The sequence below is a fragment of the Oncorhynchus tshawytscha genome, linkage group LG20, assembly GCF_018296145.1.
Source record: "Oncorhynchus tshawytscha isolate Ot180627B linkage group LG20, Otsh_v2.0, whole genome shotgun sequence".
In the NCBI taxonomy this organism is placed as follows: domain Eukaryota; kingdom Metazoa; phylum Chordata; class Actinopteri; order Salmoniformes; family Salmonidae; genus Oncorhynchus; species Oncorhynchus tshawytscha.
This window is the reverse complement of record NC_056448.1, coordinates 36,992,703-37,012,359: the sequence shown is the minus strand read 5'-3', so window position 1 is coordinate 37,012,359 and position 19,657 is coordinate 36,992,703. Positions and strand designations below refer to the sequence as shown.

The 19,657-nt window shown below is 42.3% G+C and overlaps 1 protein-coding gene across 7 annotated transcripts in view; it reads left to right on the top strand.

The window, feature by feature from the left end:
• Positions 1-4,570: 4,570 nt before the first annotated feature.
• The window catches only part of LOC112220088 (NACHT, LRR and PYD domains-containing protein 4B), a 30,550-nt gene continuing 15,463 nt past the window's right edge, over positions 4,571-19,657 (top strand). Inside the window, exons 1-6 of one of the 7 annotated variants that reach the window (XM_042302611.1) lie at positions 4,603-4,881; positions 15,474-15,895; positions 16,282-17,947; positions 18,170-18,448; positions 18,560-18,994; positions 19,136-19,585. In XM_042302611.1, the coding sequence (XP_042158545.1) occupies positions 15,526-15,895; positions 16,282-17,947; positions 18,170-18,448; positions 18,560-18,994; positions 19,136-19,585 (3,200 nt within the window). In that variant the 5' untranslated portion in view covers positions 4,603-4,881; positions 15,474-15,525. The other 6 variants (XM_024381693.2, XM_024381696.2, XM_024381695.2 and 3 more) reach the window with 6 other exon arrangements.

Sequence of the window (19,657 nt, the reverse complement as noted above, 5' to 3'; positions counted from 1 at the left end):
CCCCCATTGTTAAGAATGAGAATTGTTCCACTGATCAGACTAAATCAAGCAAATAAATCAAGCAAAGCCCCATATACTACCCACCACTGCAACCTGTATGCTCTCCTTGGCTGGCCCTCGCTTCATATTCATCGCCAAACCCACTGGCTCCAGGTCATCTATAAGTCTTTGCTAGGGAAACCCCCACCTTATCTCAGCTCACTGGTCACCATAGCAGCACCATAGCAGCAACCACCAGCATAGCAGCACGCGCTCCAGCAGGTATATTTCACAGGTCATCCCCAAAGCCAACACTTGCTTTGGCTGTCTTTCCTTCTAGTTCGCTGCTGCCAATGACTGGAACGAATTGCAAAAATCACTGAAGCTGGAGACTTATATCTCACTCTCTAACTTTAAGCATCAGCTGTCAGAGCTGCTTACCGATCACTGGACCTGTACAAAGCCAATCTGTAAATAGCACACCCATCTACCTCATCCACATATTGTTATTTATCTTCTTGCTCTTTTGCACTCCAGTATCTCTAGTTGCATATCATCATCTGCACATCTATCACTCCAGTGTTAACGCTCAATTGTAATTATTTTGCCTCTATGGCCTATTTATTGCCTACCTCCCTACATTTGCACACACTTTGTGCAAATGTAGAAACTCCAGTTAATAGTCCTGCACCCAAAAGACACAGAAAGAATTGTCTTTGCGCGAACTACAGGTCAACATAATCGATGCTGTCTCTGCAAAGATAAACGAAAGAGCCAATGGTCTGGAGAAAATGATACACGAAAACACAATTTCTTTTGTTGACCTCGAGACCTCTTTGACTCATGCATACGAGTATCGAAGAGCGTAAACATGTAAACACTGCAACCTCTGATAAATGCACTACACAGGATAAGACCTCCGGAGGAACATCTGGCAGAACGCCCAAAATATGTTTTTTAACTTAAAATAGGAGACAGAGCCAGTCACATGTAGGAACCAAATCATGTCTATGTACAGTAGGTTTAGCTAGCAGTAAGGAACACTCTTTTGGAGCTCACTTCAGACCGGTACTTATGCATCTAAGTTTAACTGTGACCTCTCCAGCTTGCTGACAATAAAGAGTGATTCATTCGATATTGACTTTGAGTGTCCTGTGTAAGATTTTCCACAACACATTCATATGGCTGACTATAAGAATGTGCAAAAATGATAAGAAATACTCTGGTGGTTATTGGAAATTAAATATCTCATTGTTATTGCATGAGGATTTAGAAAATGTGATTAAGAATATAATTTATGTTTACTGGAATTTAACTACCTCTAATGCAGAATATGGGAAATATTGGGAACTGCTAAGATTTTAAATCCGCTCAGCCTGTATTACTTATGGAAAAGGGCTTGCTTTAAGAAGGCGGTTTGAGGTAGCTGATATCTCTAAGAAAATTGTTGATATCACAGAGATTGAGCATCATGATCTTAATGATAAAGCTAAATTGAATGATTTACAGAATCAACTAGATACATTTTATGAGGAAATGGCTAGAAGAGCCTTCATAAGATCCAGAAAACAAGCAAAAAGAACAGTAGATACTTTTTAATTTGGAAAAGAGGAGAGGGGAACTCAACACACATCGGAATCTTAAGATTAATGGGGTAACCTCTGAGGATAGAGAGTTGTTATCAGACTTTACCAACAAGTTTTATGAGAATCTTTACTCCTTAGATAACAGTTTGAGTGACTAATGATCTCCTTGATTCTATAGAGAATGTTAACTCGATTAGGGAAGAGTTCAGTCGGTCTTGTTGTCAAAATTTATCCATTATGGACATCCAATATGGGGTTGCTTAATAAAAAAATAACTAATTTACAGGTTGTGATAGATTAACCTCTGAATTTGACAAAACCTCTGAAGAAATAGCAACATGTTTACTTGAAACCTTTAAGCAGGCTATAAAGAAGGGAGAACTACCTGCCTCTCTGAAGGAAGGGGTTATTACTCTTATACCTAAACCAAACAAGGATCTCTTAATTATTGATAATTGCCATCCAATCACACTCCTAAATAACGACTAGAAAATTATAGCCTCAATCTTTGTGAAAAGGTTAAAGACGTGCTTGAATGATCTGGTTGATGAATGTCAATCAAAGTTATGAAAGGGCACAATACATCTAATAATCTGAGGCTGGTGTTAGATTTGGTTGAGTATTGTGATCTATTGGATGACTTCTCTGTTATCTTATTTCTGGATTTTCAGAAAGCGTTTGATACCTTAAGTCACAATTTTATCTTTGATTGTCTTACGCATTTGAAGTTTGCTAGTTTTTTGTTGATGATGCTATTAGAACTCTGTATAATGGTGGCAATAGCTGAATCAAACGCTCATGGAATATCCTCAAGGTTTAACATTTACAAAGGAATACGACAAGGTTGTCCAATTCCACCTTATATTTTTGTTAGTAGCTCAAATCTTATGCTCCTTAGTTTATCAAAGTCAATTTGAAGGCATTACATTCCAGGCCAGAGAGAACAAGATATCCCAACTGGCAGATGACACCTCACTTTTTTTGAAAAATGTGTCACAAACTAGATTAGCATTGGATATTGTGAAGCAGTTCTCCAAAATCTCAGGTTTGCTATTAAATCTTTCCAAATGTGAGATGTTTGTTCTGAAAGGAGCTGTCAATCCAGCAGATTGTAACATCTCTGAAAAATATACTGTAACCTACCTCAGTGTAAAGATCACCAAAAATGTTAAGGCTCTGAATGATCTTAATTTGAATCCTGTAACTGAATCTACAAATCTATCAAAAATAAATTATCCTCATGGTTAGGGAGGGATTTTATCCTAAGCTGAGGGGCTATCGATTGACACTCAAATCCACTTGTTGTACCTTAGAGTGGCCATTGTACAACTTCATATGGAAAAACAAGCCACATAAGATAAAAATAGATGCTACCATCAACAGTTTTTGTGATGGCGGTCTAAATGTCTTAGACTTCAATCTCTTTTATCAGATATCAAAAGTCAACTGGGTTAAAAGGCACTTTAAAAAATCCTCATAGTTTCTGGAATATTATACCTCATTTTGTTTTTCAGAAGCTCGGAGGGCTTAATTTTTTACTACAATGTCCCTATATTGTGGGTAAACTTCCTGTGAAATTGGCGGCTTTTCACAAGCAGGCTTTAATGTGCTGGCCTTTGCTGTATAAACACAACTTTCACCTCATAAATGATTGTATGGAATAATGGGTCAATATTACATAGAAACAAGATGTTATTTTACCGTAACTGGTTCTCGAAAAACATTGTCATTGTCAGCTAATTAGTTAGTATTTGTGTAAATCTATTGATGTGGAGAGAATTTATGAAAAGTTACAACTTTGAGGTGTCAAGCAAGGACGAATATACCTAGTGAAAAAATCTTTACTTCAGAATAATGCTTATTTTGGAACATCTCCTATTGTAAGTGATATCCAGGTGAATGGCATAGGTTTACTAGATAAGAAATTCAACAATCGTTTAGTAAGGGATATTTTCTACAGAAATTCTATTCCTTCTGCTATAGTTTTTTGGCATCATCGTTTGATGTAAACTGACGCCGTGCTTGGCTCACTCCACACACATTTATGGTGACCAATAAAGTAAAGGAGATCTCCTTTAAGATTATCCATAGATTCTACTAGTGTAATAGCTTGATTTTTAAATATATACCTGATGTTAACATAGAATGCAGTTTTTGTGAACTAGAAACAGAATCTATTGAACACTTACTCTGTAATTGTTTACATAGTGAGCTGTTCTGGACTGATGTAAAACTATATATTGTCAAGAAAATGCATACAACCATTGAAATATCTAAGTTTGACATATTATTTTACTACACTGATTCCACAATTGAATGTCAGTATGTCATAAATCTCTTTATTTTATTAAGAAAACACAAATCAAAATGTATGTAGAAAAAGTCCCTTTAAAAAAAATGCTATTCTGATTTGAAAAACTATTTAGAATCATTAAAACGTATACAAAAAATGTATTCACTACATGTGTATTTTTTTCACTAATTTTTTTTAAATTTCACCTTTATTTAACCAGGTAGGCTAGTTGAGAACAAGTTCTCATTTACAACTGCGACCTGGCCAAGATAAAGGAAAGCAGTGCCACACAAACAACACAGAGTTACACATGGAATAACAAACATATAGTCAATAATACAGTAAAAAAAAGTCTACATACAGTGTGTGCAAATGAGGTAAGATAATGTAGGTATAAGGCAATGAATAGGCCATAGTGGCTAATTAATTACAATATAGCAATTAAACACTGGAGTGATACATGTGCAGAAGACGGTGCAGAAGACGAGTGTGCAAGTAGAGATACTGGGGAGCAAAGGAGCAAAATAAATCAAGTAAATTTGATTTGATATAATGTGGATTTGTATTATTCTTATGTTTTTGTCTTCCATATTTCTTTGTGTAATCCGTCTGTTTTTCGTGTTTTACGTGTTATTGTTAAATAAAAAAAATACAACATTTAAAAAATGCCGCTCTAATCTTAAGGGGCGTTTCTTTAAAATACGTGAGTGGCACGACTGGCCAATGACAGAGCCCTGATGTTAAATAGCAGGCGAAGATGTTCCGATTTCAGAACGATTTAGAGCACAGTTGAAAAGTTAATACGCTGACTATAATGGACTAATTAGAAAAATTAAAGCAGTAATTTTCAATGCGTGAGATAAAACGTGTGTCTCCCGGCCAATGCTTGAGAGTTGGCAGCTCGGAGAAGGCTAGGGCTACAGTAACATAACCTATACGGAGGCTATGATATCTCAAGTAGTGGCACTCACAAAAATAGCTTTTACACTGAATTCTGATGACAGGACAACCTGAGCATAAAAGGTAGGCAAGATCTATCATTGATACCTAGCTAAATTGTTTTCAGCCGATTTACAGTAATGTCAACGCCATCACTTTTATGTTATATTCCGTGAACTGATGGAGATGAAATGGTTGAACTTTGTTTGTAGTTTTATTGTAAGAGAGCAAGGGGGGTTTACTTGAAAGACGTGTAGCCAAGCAACGTTACTGTTAGGGGCTCTCATTTCACTTTAATGGATTGATTTCATATCGAGGTAAATCGCGTGCATAAGAGTTTGCACTCGACTCAAAGTCCTGATATTACCAGCTAATATGTTTGACATGCCTTAATAGTGAGAAAAAACCATGGCGGTTAGTCAACCTAAAAGGGAAACTGAAAACCGGTATGAACATTGCACGCCCAACGTTAGTTGTGGGGAAGTGGGTATGGTTTCTAACCCAGGGGCCTCTGAAAACCCGCCAAGGGCTGAAAACTATCTCAAATTTTTGTGACGCAAGAGAGGAGTTGCAACATTTATCCAATAAACCTTTTTTCCCCCCATAAAGTTATGAGTTAATTAAAAAGTAATATCGACGTCATTTTTAATGACGTAGACTAAGAAGCAAAATTCAGTTTAATGTCAAAATAATTATTCCAGATCATTTTCCATCAATGGATTTCGATTTGACTTGTTTTGACAGCTATGATTAAGTAATAAGGCCCGAGGAAGTGTGGTATATGGCTTTTAAATCCATTTGCCAGCTCCAGGTAGGCTACACAAGTGGCACAAATTGATTTGCAATGACTCCAGTGAATATCGATATTTCAATATATTTATTGTATCAAATGGTAGGTTACAGTAGCCTGCCATGGCATAGAAATTAATAGCCTACTTGATGGCCAATATATGCAAATGTAGCCTATTATTCTCCACATTTAATGTTATTTTCATTGTGGACTTTTTCCCATAACACAAGCACGCGAGGGGAGTTCCATAAATCCTCTTAAGCCTACCCCCTACTTTTTCGAACATTCTGTTAAAAATCGCGCAACATTTTGGCGTCCTGCTACTCATGCCAGGAATATAGTATATGCATATGATTAGTATGTGTGGATAGAAAACACTCAGACGTTTCTAAAACTGTTTAAATCACGGCTGTGACTATAACAGAACGTCTGTTTCATCGAAAAGCGCAGGAAAATCTGATCACTGGAGATGGAAAAAAATATCCATGCGCCACTTCAACCCATTGTTAAAGGTGAACCGTATTAAATGAGGCCGAGGTTGCAGTACCTACAGCTTCCACAGGATGTATAGAGTCTTCTCATTTGATTCTGATTTGATTCTTGGTAGATCCGACCAAAGGGAACCGATTCCCTCCGACCACCAACTTGATGCATCGTCTCTGTGTTTTTCCGGACATTTTTTCCACACGATCAGCTATCGAATTTACATCGCCTCCTGATGATTTTTATAGCTTATTAACGTGTAGTAATACCTAAAGTTGCATTAGAAAGGTATTTCGAAGTGTTTTGTGAAAGTTTATCGTCGACTTTTTAACTTTTAAAAAATGACGTTACGTTATGAAACGCTATTTTTTTCGTTTATCACACAGTCTTCATAGATCGATATCTAGGCTATATATGGACCGATTTAATAAAAAAAAAGACTTAGTATTGATTATGGGACATCAAGGAGTGCCAAGAAAGAAGATGGTCAAAGGTAATGAATGTTTTATATTTTATTGTGCGGTTTGTGTAGCGCCGACTATGCTAATTCTTTTGTTTACATCCCCTACGGGTCTTTTGGGGTGTTACATGCTATCAGATAATAGCTTCTCATGCTTTCGCCGAAAAGCATTTTAAAAATCTGACTCGGTGCCTGGATTCACAACGAGTGTAGCTTTATTTCAATACCAAGCATGTGTATTTTAATGAACGTTTGCGTTTTAACTAATACTATTAGCGTTTAGCGTAGCGCATTTGCATTTCCAGAGCTCTAGGTGGGACGTCTGCGTCAAAGTAGGAGCAAGAGGTCCATAACTTCAATTTCAAATTTCTACTCGTGATGCGCTCTAGACCCTAGAACTGAGTATAAGTAAAACCCTTTCCTTGACACTGTTATCCATGAGAAAAGTCGAAATTAGAATGCAGTTCACTTTAAACCACCTCAGAGAGAATTTATCTAACGAGCTGTAGTGCGCCTAGTCGTTTTCCAATGCTTTGTCACTGTTATCAGTTCTAGCGCGTTAATATGTTTTATGACCAATCTAAATAGACTACCTACAACTGGTAAAAAGTTGTACGTGCGTGCTGCTCTGCGACACAGCGACCTCTGCTGTAGCACTCGTTCAACCAGTGCTCTCAACGCACACACACCCCTCCGGCCCTCATCCTCTCCACCATTCAATTCAAATGGCTTTATTTAAAGCAACTGAAATATGTAATAAACACAATTGAAATAAACAATATAAAATGAACAGTAAACATTACAACCATGAGTTTCAAAGGAATAGATATATTTCAAATGTCATATTATGGCATTCACTCACCTACTTGTCCACTCACAGCCTGTTCAATTCCTGATAAGCAGCAGTAGGTCATGGTGATATATATTACTATTGTAGCTGGAAATGGCAGATAAAAAAAATGGATATCTACATAGGCGTACAGAGGCCCATTATCAGCAACCATCGCTCCTGTGTTTCAATGGCACGTTGTGTTAACTAATCCAAGTTGAGCATTTTCAAAGGCTAATTGATCATTAGAAAACCCTTTTGCAATTATGTTAGCACAGCTGAAAAATGTTGGGCTGATTTTAAAAAAGCAATAAAACTGGCCTTTAGACTAGTTGGGTATCTGGAGCATCAGCATTTGTGGGTTCGATTACAGGCTCAAAATGGACAGAAACAAAGAACTTTCTTCTGAAACTCGTCAGACTATTCTTGTTCTGAGAAATGAAGGCTATTCCATGGGAGAAATTGCCAAGAAACTGAAGATCTCATACAACGCTTTGTACTATTCCCTTCACATAACAACGCAAACTGGCTCTAACCAGAATAGAAAGTGAGCAAGAGGACAAGTACTGAGCAAGAGGACAAGTACATTAGTGTCTAGTTTGAGAAACAGACGCCTCACAAGTCCTCAACTGGCAGCTTCATTAAATAGTACCGGCAAAACTCCCGTCTCAATGTCAAAAGTGAAGAGGCGACTCCGGGATGCTGGCCTTCTAGGCATTCTTTTAAAGGTCAATACTCAAAACTGGATGACTTGGTTTGAAGTTACTTAGAGATTATTTGGACATGAAATTCAGAGTATGCAAACTGGGGGACATTGAATTAAATTGTGTTTTGGTTAGAAAATGCTAATGTTAATGGTTGGTGGCAGTGTCAATAAACTTTGATCAGTGCGGAGAACAAATTTGCCTGACCAGTCTGAAGTGTCTCCACTCCAATCATGAGGGGGGATTCTTTACAAACGTGCATCCAATCGCCTTAGTCCGAGACCCTTACTAAACCAAACTCCAATCTGCAGCGGGAACAAAATGAGGATCTCTCCCGGGTGATGCCACAGTTACAATGCTTGTGATGTACAACTGCAAATCAAATTTGATTGGTCACATAAACATGGTTAATAGACGTTAATGCGAGTGTAGCGAAATGTTTGTGCTTCTAGTTCCGACCATGCAGTCGGAACATATTTTCAAACAACAGCTGGTGCACGAAATCTAAGGAAGTCTCTAGATTTTGCTCGCCTGAAGTAGAGTATATTGTAATAAACTGCAGGCCACACTACTTGCCTAGAGAGTTCTCAGCTATACTTTTCGTGGCTGTTTATTTTCCACCACAGACAGATGCTGGCACTAAGACCGCTGAGACTTCAATATTCCAAGATAAGAGGTTTTAGGTTGTAGTTAATATAGTATTTGTCACGCCCTGGTCAAAGTATTTTGTGTTTATCTTTATGTATTTGGTCAGGCCAGGGTGTGGCATGGGGTTTTTGTAATTGTGGTGTGTTTGTCTTGGGGTTTTGGTGGTGGTATTGGGATTGTAGCTTAGTGGGTTGTCTAGCAAGGTCTATGGCTGTCTGGAGTGGTTCTCAATCAGAGGCAGGTGCTTATCGTTGTCTCTGATTGGGAACCATATTTAGGCAGCCATATTCTTTGAGTTTGTCGTGGGTGATTGTCCTTAGTGTCTTACTTGTACTCTCTGTTAGTTTGCACTAGATAGGCTGTTTTCGGTTTTCATTACGTTTATTGTTTTGTAGTGTTTAGTGTTTAGTCGTGTTTACGTTTTGTTTAATAAATATGGATCTCAATCGACACGCTGCAGTTTGGTCCGACTCTCCTTCATCACCACTATAAAACCGTTACAGAATCACCCACCACCAACGGACCAAGCGGCGTGTCAACAGGCAGGAGAAGCCGAAAAAGGAGATGCTAAATAAGGATTTCTGGACATGGGAGGAAATCCTCGACGGGAGAGGACCCTGGGCTAAACCAGGGGAGTGTAGCCGCCCAAAGGAGCAACAGGAGAAGAGGCAACAGAGGCAGCAGCAGCAGGAGCAGCAGCAGCTACAGTGGGAGAGGTTGCACCACCTGGAGATATGGACATGGGAGGAGGAATTGGACGGTAAAGGACCCTGGAATGAGCCTGGAGATTATTGTCGCCCCAAAGCCGAGCTGGAGGCAGCAAAAGCAGAGAGGCGGCATTATGAGGAGCTAGCACGGCAGAGCGGATGGAAGCCCGAGAGTCAGCCCCAAAAATTTCTTGGGGGGCTCACAGGGAGTATGGCTATGCCAGGTAGGAGACCTGCGCAAACTCCCTGTGCTTACCGGGGGCTGGAGAGACCGGGCAGGCACCGTGTTATGCTGTGGAGCGCACGGTGTCTCCAGTGCGGGTGCACAGCCCGGTTCGGTATATTCCAGCTCCTCGTATCGGCCGGGCTAGAGTGGGCATCGAGCCAGGTAAGGTTGGGCAGGCTCGGTGCTCAAGAGCTCCAGTGCGCCTGCACGGTCCGGTCTATCCAGTACCACCTCCACACCCCAGCCCTCCGGTAGCAGCTCCCCGCACCAGGCTTCCTGTGCGTGTCCTCGATCCAGTACCATCAGTTCCAGTACCACGCACCAGGCCTTCAGTGTGCCTCGCCTGTTTAGCGCAGCCAGAGCCTTTCTCCTCTACAGCGCTGCCGGAGCCTCCCGCCTGTTCAGCGCAGAGCCAGAGCCCCGCCTGTTCTCTTCTACAGCGCTGCCGGAGCCTTCCGCCTGTTTAGCGCAGCCAGAGCCTTTCTCCTCTCCTACGCTGCCGGAGTCTCCCGCCTGTTCAGCGCAGCCAGAGCTGCCAGCCTGCATGGAGAAGCCAGAGCTGCCAGCCTGCATGGAGCAGCCAGAGCTGCCAGCCTGCATGGAGCAGCCAGAGCTGTCAGTCCGCATAGAACAGTCAGAGCTGTCAGTCTGCATGGAGCAGCCAGAGCTGTCAGTCTGCATGGAGCAGCCAAAGCTGTCAGTCTGCATGGAGCAGCCAGAGCTGTCAGTCTGCATGGAGCAGCCAGAGCTGCCAGTCTGCAAGGAGCAGCCAGAGCTGTCAGTCTGCATGGAGCAGCCAGAGCTGTCAGTCTGCATGGAGCTGTCAGTCTGCATGGAGCAGCCAGAGCTGTCAGTCTGCATGGAGCAGCCAGAGCTGCCAGTCTGCATGGAGCAGCCAGAGCTGCCAGTCTGCATGGAGCAGCCAGAGCTGCCAGTCTGCATGAAGCAGCCAGAGCTGTCAGTCTGCATGGAGCAGTCAGAGCTGTCAGTCTGCATGGAGCAGTCAGAGCTGTCAGTCTGCATGGAGCAGTCAGAGATGTCAGTCTGCATGAAGCAGCCAGAGCTGTCAGTCTGCATAGAGCAGCCAGTCTGCATGGAGCTGCCAGTCTGCATGGAGCTGTCAGTCTGCAAGGAGCTGTCAGTCTGCACGGAGCTGTCAGTCTGCACGGAGCTGTCAGTCTGTAAGGAGCTGCCAGTCTGCAAGGAGCTGCCAGTCAGCACGGAGCCGCCAGAGCGGTCAGTCTGTAAGAAGCCGCCAGAGCTGTCAGCCTATATGGAGCAGCTAGTGCCGCCAGTCTGCCCAGCGCCGCCAGTGCCCCCAGTCTGCCCAGCGTCGCCAGTCTGCCCAGCGCCGTCAGTCTGCCCAGCATCGCCAGTCTGCCCAGCATCGCCAGTCTGCCCAGCACCGCCAGTCTGCCCAGCGTCGTCAGTCTGCCCAGCGTCGTCAGTCTGCCCAGCGTCGTCAGTCTGCCCAGCACCGCCAGTCTGCCCAGCACCGCCAGTCTGCCCAGCGCCGCCAGTCTGCCCAGCGCCGCCAGTCTGCCCAGCGCCGCCAGTCTGCCCAGCGCCGCCAGTCTGCCCAGCGCCGCCAGATCTGCCAGTCAGCCAGACTCTTCCAGATCTGCCAGTCAGCCAGACTCTTCCAGATCTGCCAGTCAGCCAGACTCTTCCAGATCTGCCAGTCAGCCAGACTCTTCCAGATCTGCCAGACTCTTCCAGATCTGCCAGACTCAGATCTGCAGACTCTTCCAGATCTGCCAGTCAGCCAGACTCTTCCAGATCTGCCAGTCAGCCAGACTCTTCCAGATCTGCCAGTCAGCCAGACTCTTCCAGATCTGCCAGTCAGCCAGACTCTTCCAGATCTGCCAGTCAACCAGACTCTTCCAGATCTGCCAGTCAACCAGACTCTTCCAGATCTGCCAGTCAACCAGACTCTTCCAGATCTGCCAGTCAACCAGACTCTTCCAGATCTGCCAGTCAGCCAGGATCTGCCAGTCAGCCAGGATCTGCTGAAACCACCAGCCAGCCAGGAGCTGGTAGATCTATCTACCTGCCTGAGCTTCTACCCTGAGCTTCTGAGCTTCCTCTCACTCCTGAGCTTCCTCTCACTCCTGAGCTTCCTCTCACTCCTGAGCTTCCTCTCACTCAGCTCCTCTCACTCCTGAGCTTTCTCACTCCTGAGCTTTCTCCACTCCTGAGCTTTCTCTCACTCCCGAGCTTCCCCTCAGTCCCGAGCTGCCTCGGTCCCGAGCTGTCCTTCAGTCCCGATCTGCTCCTCAGTCCAGTGGGGTTCTGGGTGGGGACTACTAGGCCATGGTCGGCGGCGAGGGTGGACTATCCAGGGACGAAGGGAGAGGGGACTAAGACATTAAAGGAGTGGGGTCCACGTCCCGCGCCGGAGCCGCCACCATGGACAGACGCCCACCCGGACCCTCCCTATTGTTTTGAGGTGCGTTCGGGAGTCCGCACCTTAGGGGGTTCTGTCACGCCCTGGTCAAAGTATTTTGTGTTTATCTTTATGTATTTGGTCAGGCCAGGGTGTGGCATGGGGTTTTTGTAATTGTGGTGTGTTTGTCTTGGGGTTTTGGTGGTGGTATTGGGATTGTAGCTTAGTGGGTTGTCTAGCAAGGTCTATGGCTGTCTGGAGTGGTTCTCAATCAGAGGCAGGTGCTTATTGTTGTCTCTGATTGGGAACCATATTTAGGCAGCCATATTCTTTGAGTTTGTCGTGGGTGATTGTCCTTAGTGTCTTACTTGTACTCTCTGTTAGTTTGCACTAGATAGGCTGTTTTCGGTTTTCATTACGTTTATTGTTTTGTAGTGTTTAGTCGTGTTTACGTTTTGTTTAATAAATATGGATCGCAATCGACACGCTGCAGTTTGGTCCGACTCTCCTTCATCACCACTAGAAAACCGTTACAGTATTTATAGGACTATTTCTCTCTATACCATTTGTATTTCATATACATTTGACTATTGGATGTTCTTATAGGCACTATAGTATTGCCAGTGTAACAGTATAGCTCCGTCCCTCTCCTCGTCCCTACCTTGGCTCGAACCAGGAACACATTGACAACAGCCACACTCGAAGCAGCGTTACCCATGCAGAGCAAGGGGAACAACCACTCCAAGTCTCAGAGCGAGTGACGTTTGAAACGCTATTAGTGCGCACCCCACTAACTAGCTAGCCATTTCACATCGGTTACACCAGCCATTAGGCTAATAGGCTTGAAGTCATAAACAGCGCTGTGCTTGCAAAGAGCTGCTGGCAAAATGCACAAAAGTGCTGTTAGAATGAATGCTTACAAGCCTGCTGCTGCCTACCATCACTCAGTCAGACTGCTCTATCAAATCATAGACTTAATTATAACATAATAACACACAGAAATACGAGCCTTTGGTCATTAATATGGTCAAACTATCATTTTGAAAACAAAACTTTATTATTTCAGTGAAATACGGGACCGTTCGGTATTTTATCTAACGGGTGGCATCCCTAAGTCTAAATATTCTTGTTACATTGCACAACCTTCAATGTTATGTCATAATTACGTACAATTCGGGCAAATTAGTTCGCAATGAGCCAGGCGGCCCAAACTGTTGCATATACCCTGACTCTGCGTGCAATGAACGCAAGAGAAGTGACAATTTCACCTGGTTAATATTGCCTGCTAACCTGGACTTCTTTTAGCTAAATATGCAGGTTTAAAAATATACTTCTGTGTATTGATTTAAAAAAAGGCATTGGTGTTTATGGTTAGGTACAGTCGTCCAACGATTGTGCTTTTTTTGCAAATGCACTTTTGTTAAATCATCCCCCAGCGTTGCATCGATTATATGCAACGCAGGACACGCTAGATAAACTAGTAATATCATCAACCATGTGTAGTTATAACTAGTGATTATGATTGATTGTTTTTTTATAAGATAAGTTTAATGCAAACTAGCAACTTACCTTGGCTTACTGCATTTGCATAACAGGCAGTCTCCTCGTGGAGTGCAACGAGAGGCAGGTGGTTATAGCGTTGGACTAGTTAACTGTAAGGTTGCAAGATTGGTTCCCCCGAGCTGACAAGGTTAAACTCTGTCGTTCTGCCCCTGAACAAGGCAGTTAACCCACTGTCCCTAGGCCTCCATTGAAAATAAGAATGTGTTTATAACTGACTTGCCTAGTTAAATAAAGGTATAAAATATATTTAAAAATCGGCGCCCAAAAATACCCATTTCCGATTGTTATGAAAACTTGATTTCGACCCTAATTAATCGGCCATTCCGATTAATCGGTCGACCTCTAATACATACAATGTCTCCATTCTCTCAAGGCTTAAAGATCCTTCTGTCTCCCGGTCATCTACACTGATTTAAGTGGTTTTAACAGGTGACATCAATACGGGTTTATAGGTTTCACCTGGATTCACCTGGTCAGACAATGTCATGGAAGAGTAGGTGTTCTTAACCTTTTTGGGATAGGGGGCAGCATTTTCACTTTTGGATGAATAGCGTGCCCAGAGTGAACTGCCTCTTACTCTGTCCCAGATGCTAATATATGCATATTATTATTAGTATTGGATAGAAAACACCCTGAAGTTTCTAAAACTGTTTGAATGATGTCTGTGAGTATAACCAAACTCATGGCAGGCAAAAACCTGAGAAAAAAATCCAACCAGGAAGTGGGAAATCTGAGGTTAGTAGTTTTTCAACTCAGCCCCCATTGAAGATACAGTGGGATATTAGTTATGTTTCACTTCCCAAGTCTTCCACTAGATGTCAACAGTATTTAGAACCTGTTTTGAGGATTCTACTCTTAAGGGGCTCATAAGAGCTCTTTGAGTGAGTGGTCTGGCAGAGTGCTGCAGCCTCGGTCTGGCGCGCTCACGTGAAAGGTAGCTACGTTCCACTTCATTTGCATAGACAAAGGAGTTGTCCGGTTGGAACATTAATGAAGTTGTATGTTAAAAACATCCTAAAGATTGATTCCATATTTAGTTTGGCATGTTTCTACGGGCTGTAACGGAAGTTTTTGAACTTTTCGTCCAACGTTCGGCGCGACCTGAACACGCTTTTGGATTTGTTTACCAAATGCCCTAACAAAAGAAGATATTTGGACATAACTGATGGACATTATCGAACAAATCAAACATTTATGGTGGAACTGGGATTCCTGGGAGTGCATTCTGATGAAGATCATCAAAGGTAAGTGAATATTTAAAATGCTATTTCTGAGTAATGTTGACTACCCAATATGGTGGGTATCTTTTTGGCAGCTTTGTTGTCTAAAGGCTGTACTCAGATTATTGCATGGTTTGCTTTCTCTGAAATCTGACACAGCGGTTGCATAAAGGAGAAGTTTATCTAAAGTTCCATGTATATTAGTCGTATCTTTATCAATGCTTATTATGAGTATTTCTGTAAATTGATGTGGCTCTCTGCACAATCACCGCATGCTTTAGAACTAATGAACGTAACGCGCCAATGTAAACTCAGATTTTTTATATAAATATGAACTTTATCAAACAAAACATACATGTATTGTGTAACATGAAGTCCTATGAGTGTCATCTGTTGAAGATCATCAAAGGTTAGTGATTAATTTTATCTCTATTTCTGCTTTTTGTGACTCCTCTCTGGCTGGAAAAATGGCTGTGTTTTTCTGTGGCTTGGTGGTGACCTAACATAATCGTTTGTGGTGCTTTCGCTGTAAATCCTTTTTGAAATTAGACACTGTGGCTGGATTAACAAGGATTTTCTTTAAAATGGTGTAAAATACTTGTATGCTTGAGGAATTTTAATGTAGCTTCATAACATTATGTCTGACACTGTATTTTACAGGTACGAAGGCAGACAAAGTTTACAGATATGAAGCTGTAAGGGAACCCACAACATGGCAAGCACACAGCAGTCTGCTTTTGAGTATGTCCAAAATGGCAGAGCTCTTCTTGAGGGTCACCTCCAGAAACCCTCCTTGGTCGTTGATGAGATGCGAAAGAATAACATCTTCAGCAAAAAACAAGTTAGAGAAATTAAATTCCATAAAAATAGGTCTGTCAAAACCAGAAAGATGCTGGACATGATTATCAAGAAAGGGGAATATGCCAGTTATGAACTGTTAAAAATATTGTACAACACAAGGAACCAAACCTTACCAAGAACAAACCCTACCCAGAATCAACCTCGCCACCCAGATTTACATCAATGGATCAGCTGCTTTTCGTTTACAGATGACCCCGATTTACAGAGTGGCCTCGTCTCTGGTACGTAACGTGATCCAGCTGCTAGTATACGACAATAGAGTTGAGATTACAGGGTAGGTTAGCATGTCTTGGGGTATGATCTTTGACCCTCTAACTTTCACACATCATTATTCACGATTAATTCAGGATTATCCGTAGTCATGGTAGCATCCACATTAATGTAGAAGTGTTTAGAAACATTATATTCTTATTTACAATAAGTGATTCCAAAATGACACAATACATAGTTTACCATTCATTTCATTCAAATAATCTGAAACACAACCAAAACAAACTGCAAATGCATCCAACAAGTTTGTAGCATCACAAGGTTGAAGTAGTCATTGTATGGAAAATGTAAGGAAATGTCAGTGTTTTCTCATTATTCTTGTCTGTTTTCTCTCCAGAATCAGGGCCTTGTGAGAGGTACAAAAGGCAGCTGCGAACAAAAGCTGTTGAGTTTCTTCACGCAAAGTGGGACCAGCACATGCATTTCCTCGAAGACAAGGCAAAATGCAAACCCTTTACTTACATTCCTGTCGTTTTGGACACCGACTCGAGTGAGCTGTCCAAAACTAAAAGCAAGTACAAAAAAGCACGCTCTAAGAAACTTAAGACTTACATTCCAAGAGATAAGGGAAAACTGTCCCCTGGTCACTTACTGGAAAGCAGTGAGAAAAAGATTCTACTTGTTGGTAAACCTGGCATTGGAAAGACAACTGTTGTCCAGCAAGTTTTAAATATCTGGGCAGAGAATGAGAATCCTCAAGAGAGTTATATGTTCTACTTTGATGAGCCTTCGATGAGATCAATGTCTCACTCTTCACAGCCCTCATCCTTGAGGTCTCTGCTGTTTGAAAGATACCTTAAGCCAGAGGAAGGCGCAGAGGATGTGGTGCTGTGTGATATTCAAAATAATTCAGAAAATGTTATCTTTGTGTTTGATGGGATCATGGATGTGATTGGCAACCCCGTGCTAAATAACATTTTGGCAAAAGAACTTCTATGTGATGCCAAGATTCTGACCACGTGCAGACCAGAGGCAGAAGACTGCGAATTTTTATCTGACTGGCCGTCTTACAGAGTGGAGGTCCAAGGATTCAACAATGAGTCCATCCATGCTTACTTAAAGTGGAGGTTAGGCACTGAGGATGACTATGTTTGTAGTGTTGCGAGCAACGACGCACTATTCAGTCTATGCCATGTCCCAATGTACGCTTTCATAGTGACTGCTTGTATTTCATTTAGTCCCTGTGAGGCTAAAAACCACCCATGCACCATAACAGAAATGTATGTGCGGATCTTTCGTCATTGCATGAAAAGACATGGTGACCAAAATGTTGAGTATCTGGATAAGTACATTCATGACAATATGGGGAACATCAAGTTTCTAGCTATAAACTCTTTCCAAGCATTACTTGCGAAAACCGTGAACTTGACAGAAATGGATTGCAAGGACAACAGTGTTCAACATGCGTTCTTGACGTCCAGTGCAGCAAAGGAATCATCAACTGGCCATTCGTTTGCTTTTCTCCACAACACGATGCAGGAGTTTTGGGCTGCTCTTTTTCTGTTGATGACACCTGGAAACATCACCTCCGTCCTTCAACAGTGTCAGACAGAAGAAGGAAAGTACTTGAAGTACATTGTGTCCTTCCTCTGTGGACTCTTGTCCAGTGACATTGCTGAATTGATTAACTGTGTAGTGCCAGAGGACCAGATAAGGGAAATATCTGACATATACCTTGAGAAAGTCATAGACTCCTTCCTCAGGCCTGCAATACTACAGGGACATGATGAGTCCCATACCGAGTTGGATGCTGATCTCCTCTTCGTTTGCCAGTGCTTGTATGAGCACCAGTCACCCAAAGCCTGTTCACTCCTTCTACAAAAAGTGGAGTATGAGCTTGATCTCAGTGGAAAATATCTCGATCCTCAACAGTGCTGTGCTGTGTCATATGTGATCAACCAGTCCACAAACAAGAATGTCTGTCTGTACCTGATTGACTGCACTTTCTCTGATCCAGGATTGAGGCTGATTCTGGGCTCTTTGAAAAATCTTCAATGTCTCAGGTGAGTCTGCTATCAGTGACCCTTTCCAGTATGCTTGTAGCTTTGGAAGTGCTCTCAGCTCTGGCTGGAAGAGTTTAGACAGTATATTCATACTAATTGGTAAGATATTGTATCAATACTTTAACAGATTCTGAAAGTATCACATTGACATGGTACATAACATGGTTTGAACACTATCATCTTGCCTTTAGATAATTACAGTAACATAACTTGTGTTAATAGATTGGATCCCACTACACAATGTCAGGTGTGGAAAGCTGCTCTTGACTCAGGGAACCCGAGTGACTCTGAAGGCTTGCTAAGACTGTGTGAATATGAAATTCACTTAAGAGTCATGGAGAAACAGGACCAAAAGGTGTGGGAGAGAGTGGGAGAGGTCCTGAAGCACAAGAGACCAGAGAAGGTCAAATTCTGTCTACATTTGGTTGACAACTCACTGCATGCAGCTAATTCCTTGGGAAAGAGCATATTTGACCATTTGCCAAACGTTGAGGCTATCAGGTGGGTACATTAAATGTACTGGAGGGTCATTATGTAGGTTGTTTATTATGTAGCTGAGCTCAAACATCATTATGATAACTGTATAACCATTGTATAAAACCATTATTTTAGGTTTGTTAAACCTGTTGATCTGAGACGATCATTAGTGGCATGGAAAATGGAGGTGAGGTCCTTCCAGCAGGATATCTTGCTGCACGGGGCTCTGTACCAGATGGAGACAGGACTGAAACGGGTAGAGGACCTGCAAGCAGTGCTTTGTCTGGCTAGCACATATTCTTTAGAGGAACAGAGCAAATTCATTTTGAGTTTGTACCAACATATAGGAAAATATGAGAATGATGAAGGGGTAGCAGTTCTACCAACATTGCAGACAGTTTTCAAGTCATTTCCTGCAGTCTGGTACATACACTTTGCTGATACGAAGGCCTCTGTCCTCCTTGATGTGATGAAACTCCAAAACGTGAAGAAACCAGTGGAGCTGTGGTGGTCAAATGATGAGTGTGACATGAGCCTCATTCATTGTTTGCCTTATATTTCACAGCTAAGGCAAGTTATGTTTTGTTATTTGTCTGATTGAAACCCATTTTGTTTATGCGATTTACAGGCTAACACTTTTCATTGTCTATAGCTTTAGCATAAAGGTCCTAATGGAGTGTGGTCATTAAAAAAAAAGTTCTCTATGAACAGGTTCAATGACTGCATTCTGATCCAGTATGATGACACTAAAGGAACCATTGAAGGCCTTTTGAAACTATTCTGTTTTGCAAAGCAGCGTCAGCTTGAGACAGGAGAGGAGACACTGAGGATGCTGTCGACAGTATGCAGCTACTCAAACTTCCCTTTTGCGAGTGATAACAAAGACGAACAGAGTGATTTTCTGCTAGATTTATACTCCTCTGCAAAGTCGTTTGAACTTGAATTGGAGGGCCAAATTCTCCCATCATTGTTGACAGTCTTTCAGTCAGCTCAGCCTGCAGCCTGGGTCCTTGACCTCGGTACAGACAAGGCCTCCATCCTACTTGAGGTGCTGAAACTCCAAACAGAGAAGAAACCAGTTAGACTGAAGGGCTGGCTAGAAACTGATCAAAGCAAAATAGAGAGTTTTCTTCGGTGCCTACCATATATTTCACAACTGAGGTAGGTCAATGGTCAGTCCCTTTCAAACACATACAGTAGGTGATAATAGTTGTTCCACCATTTCATGGCTTA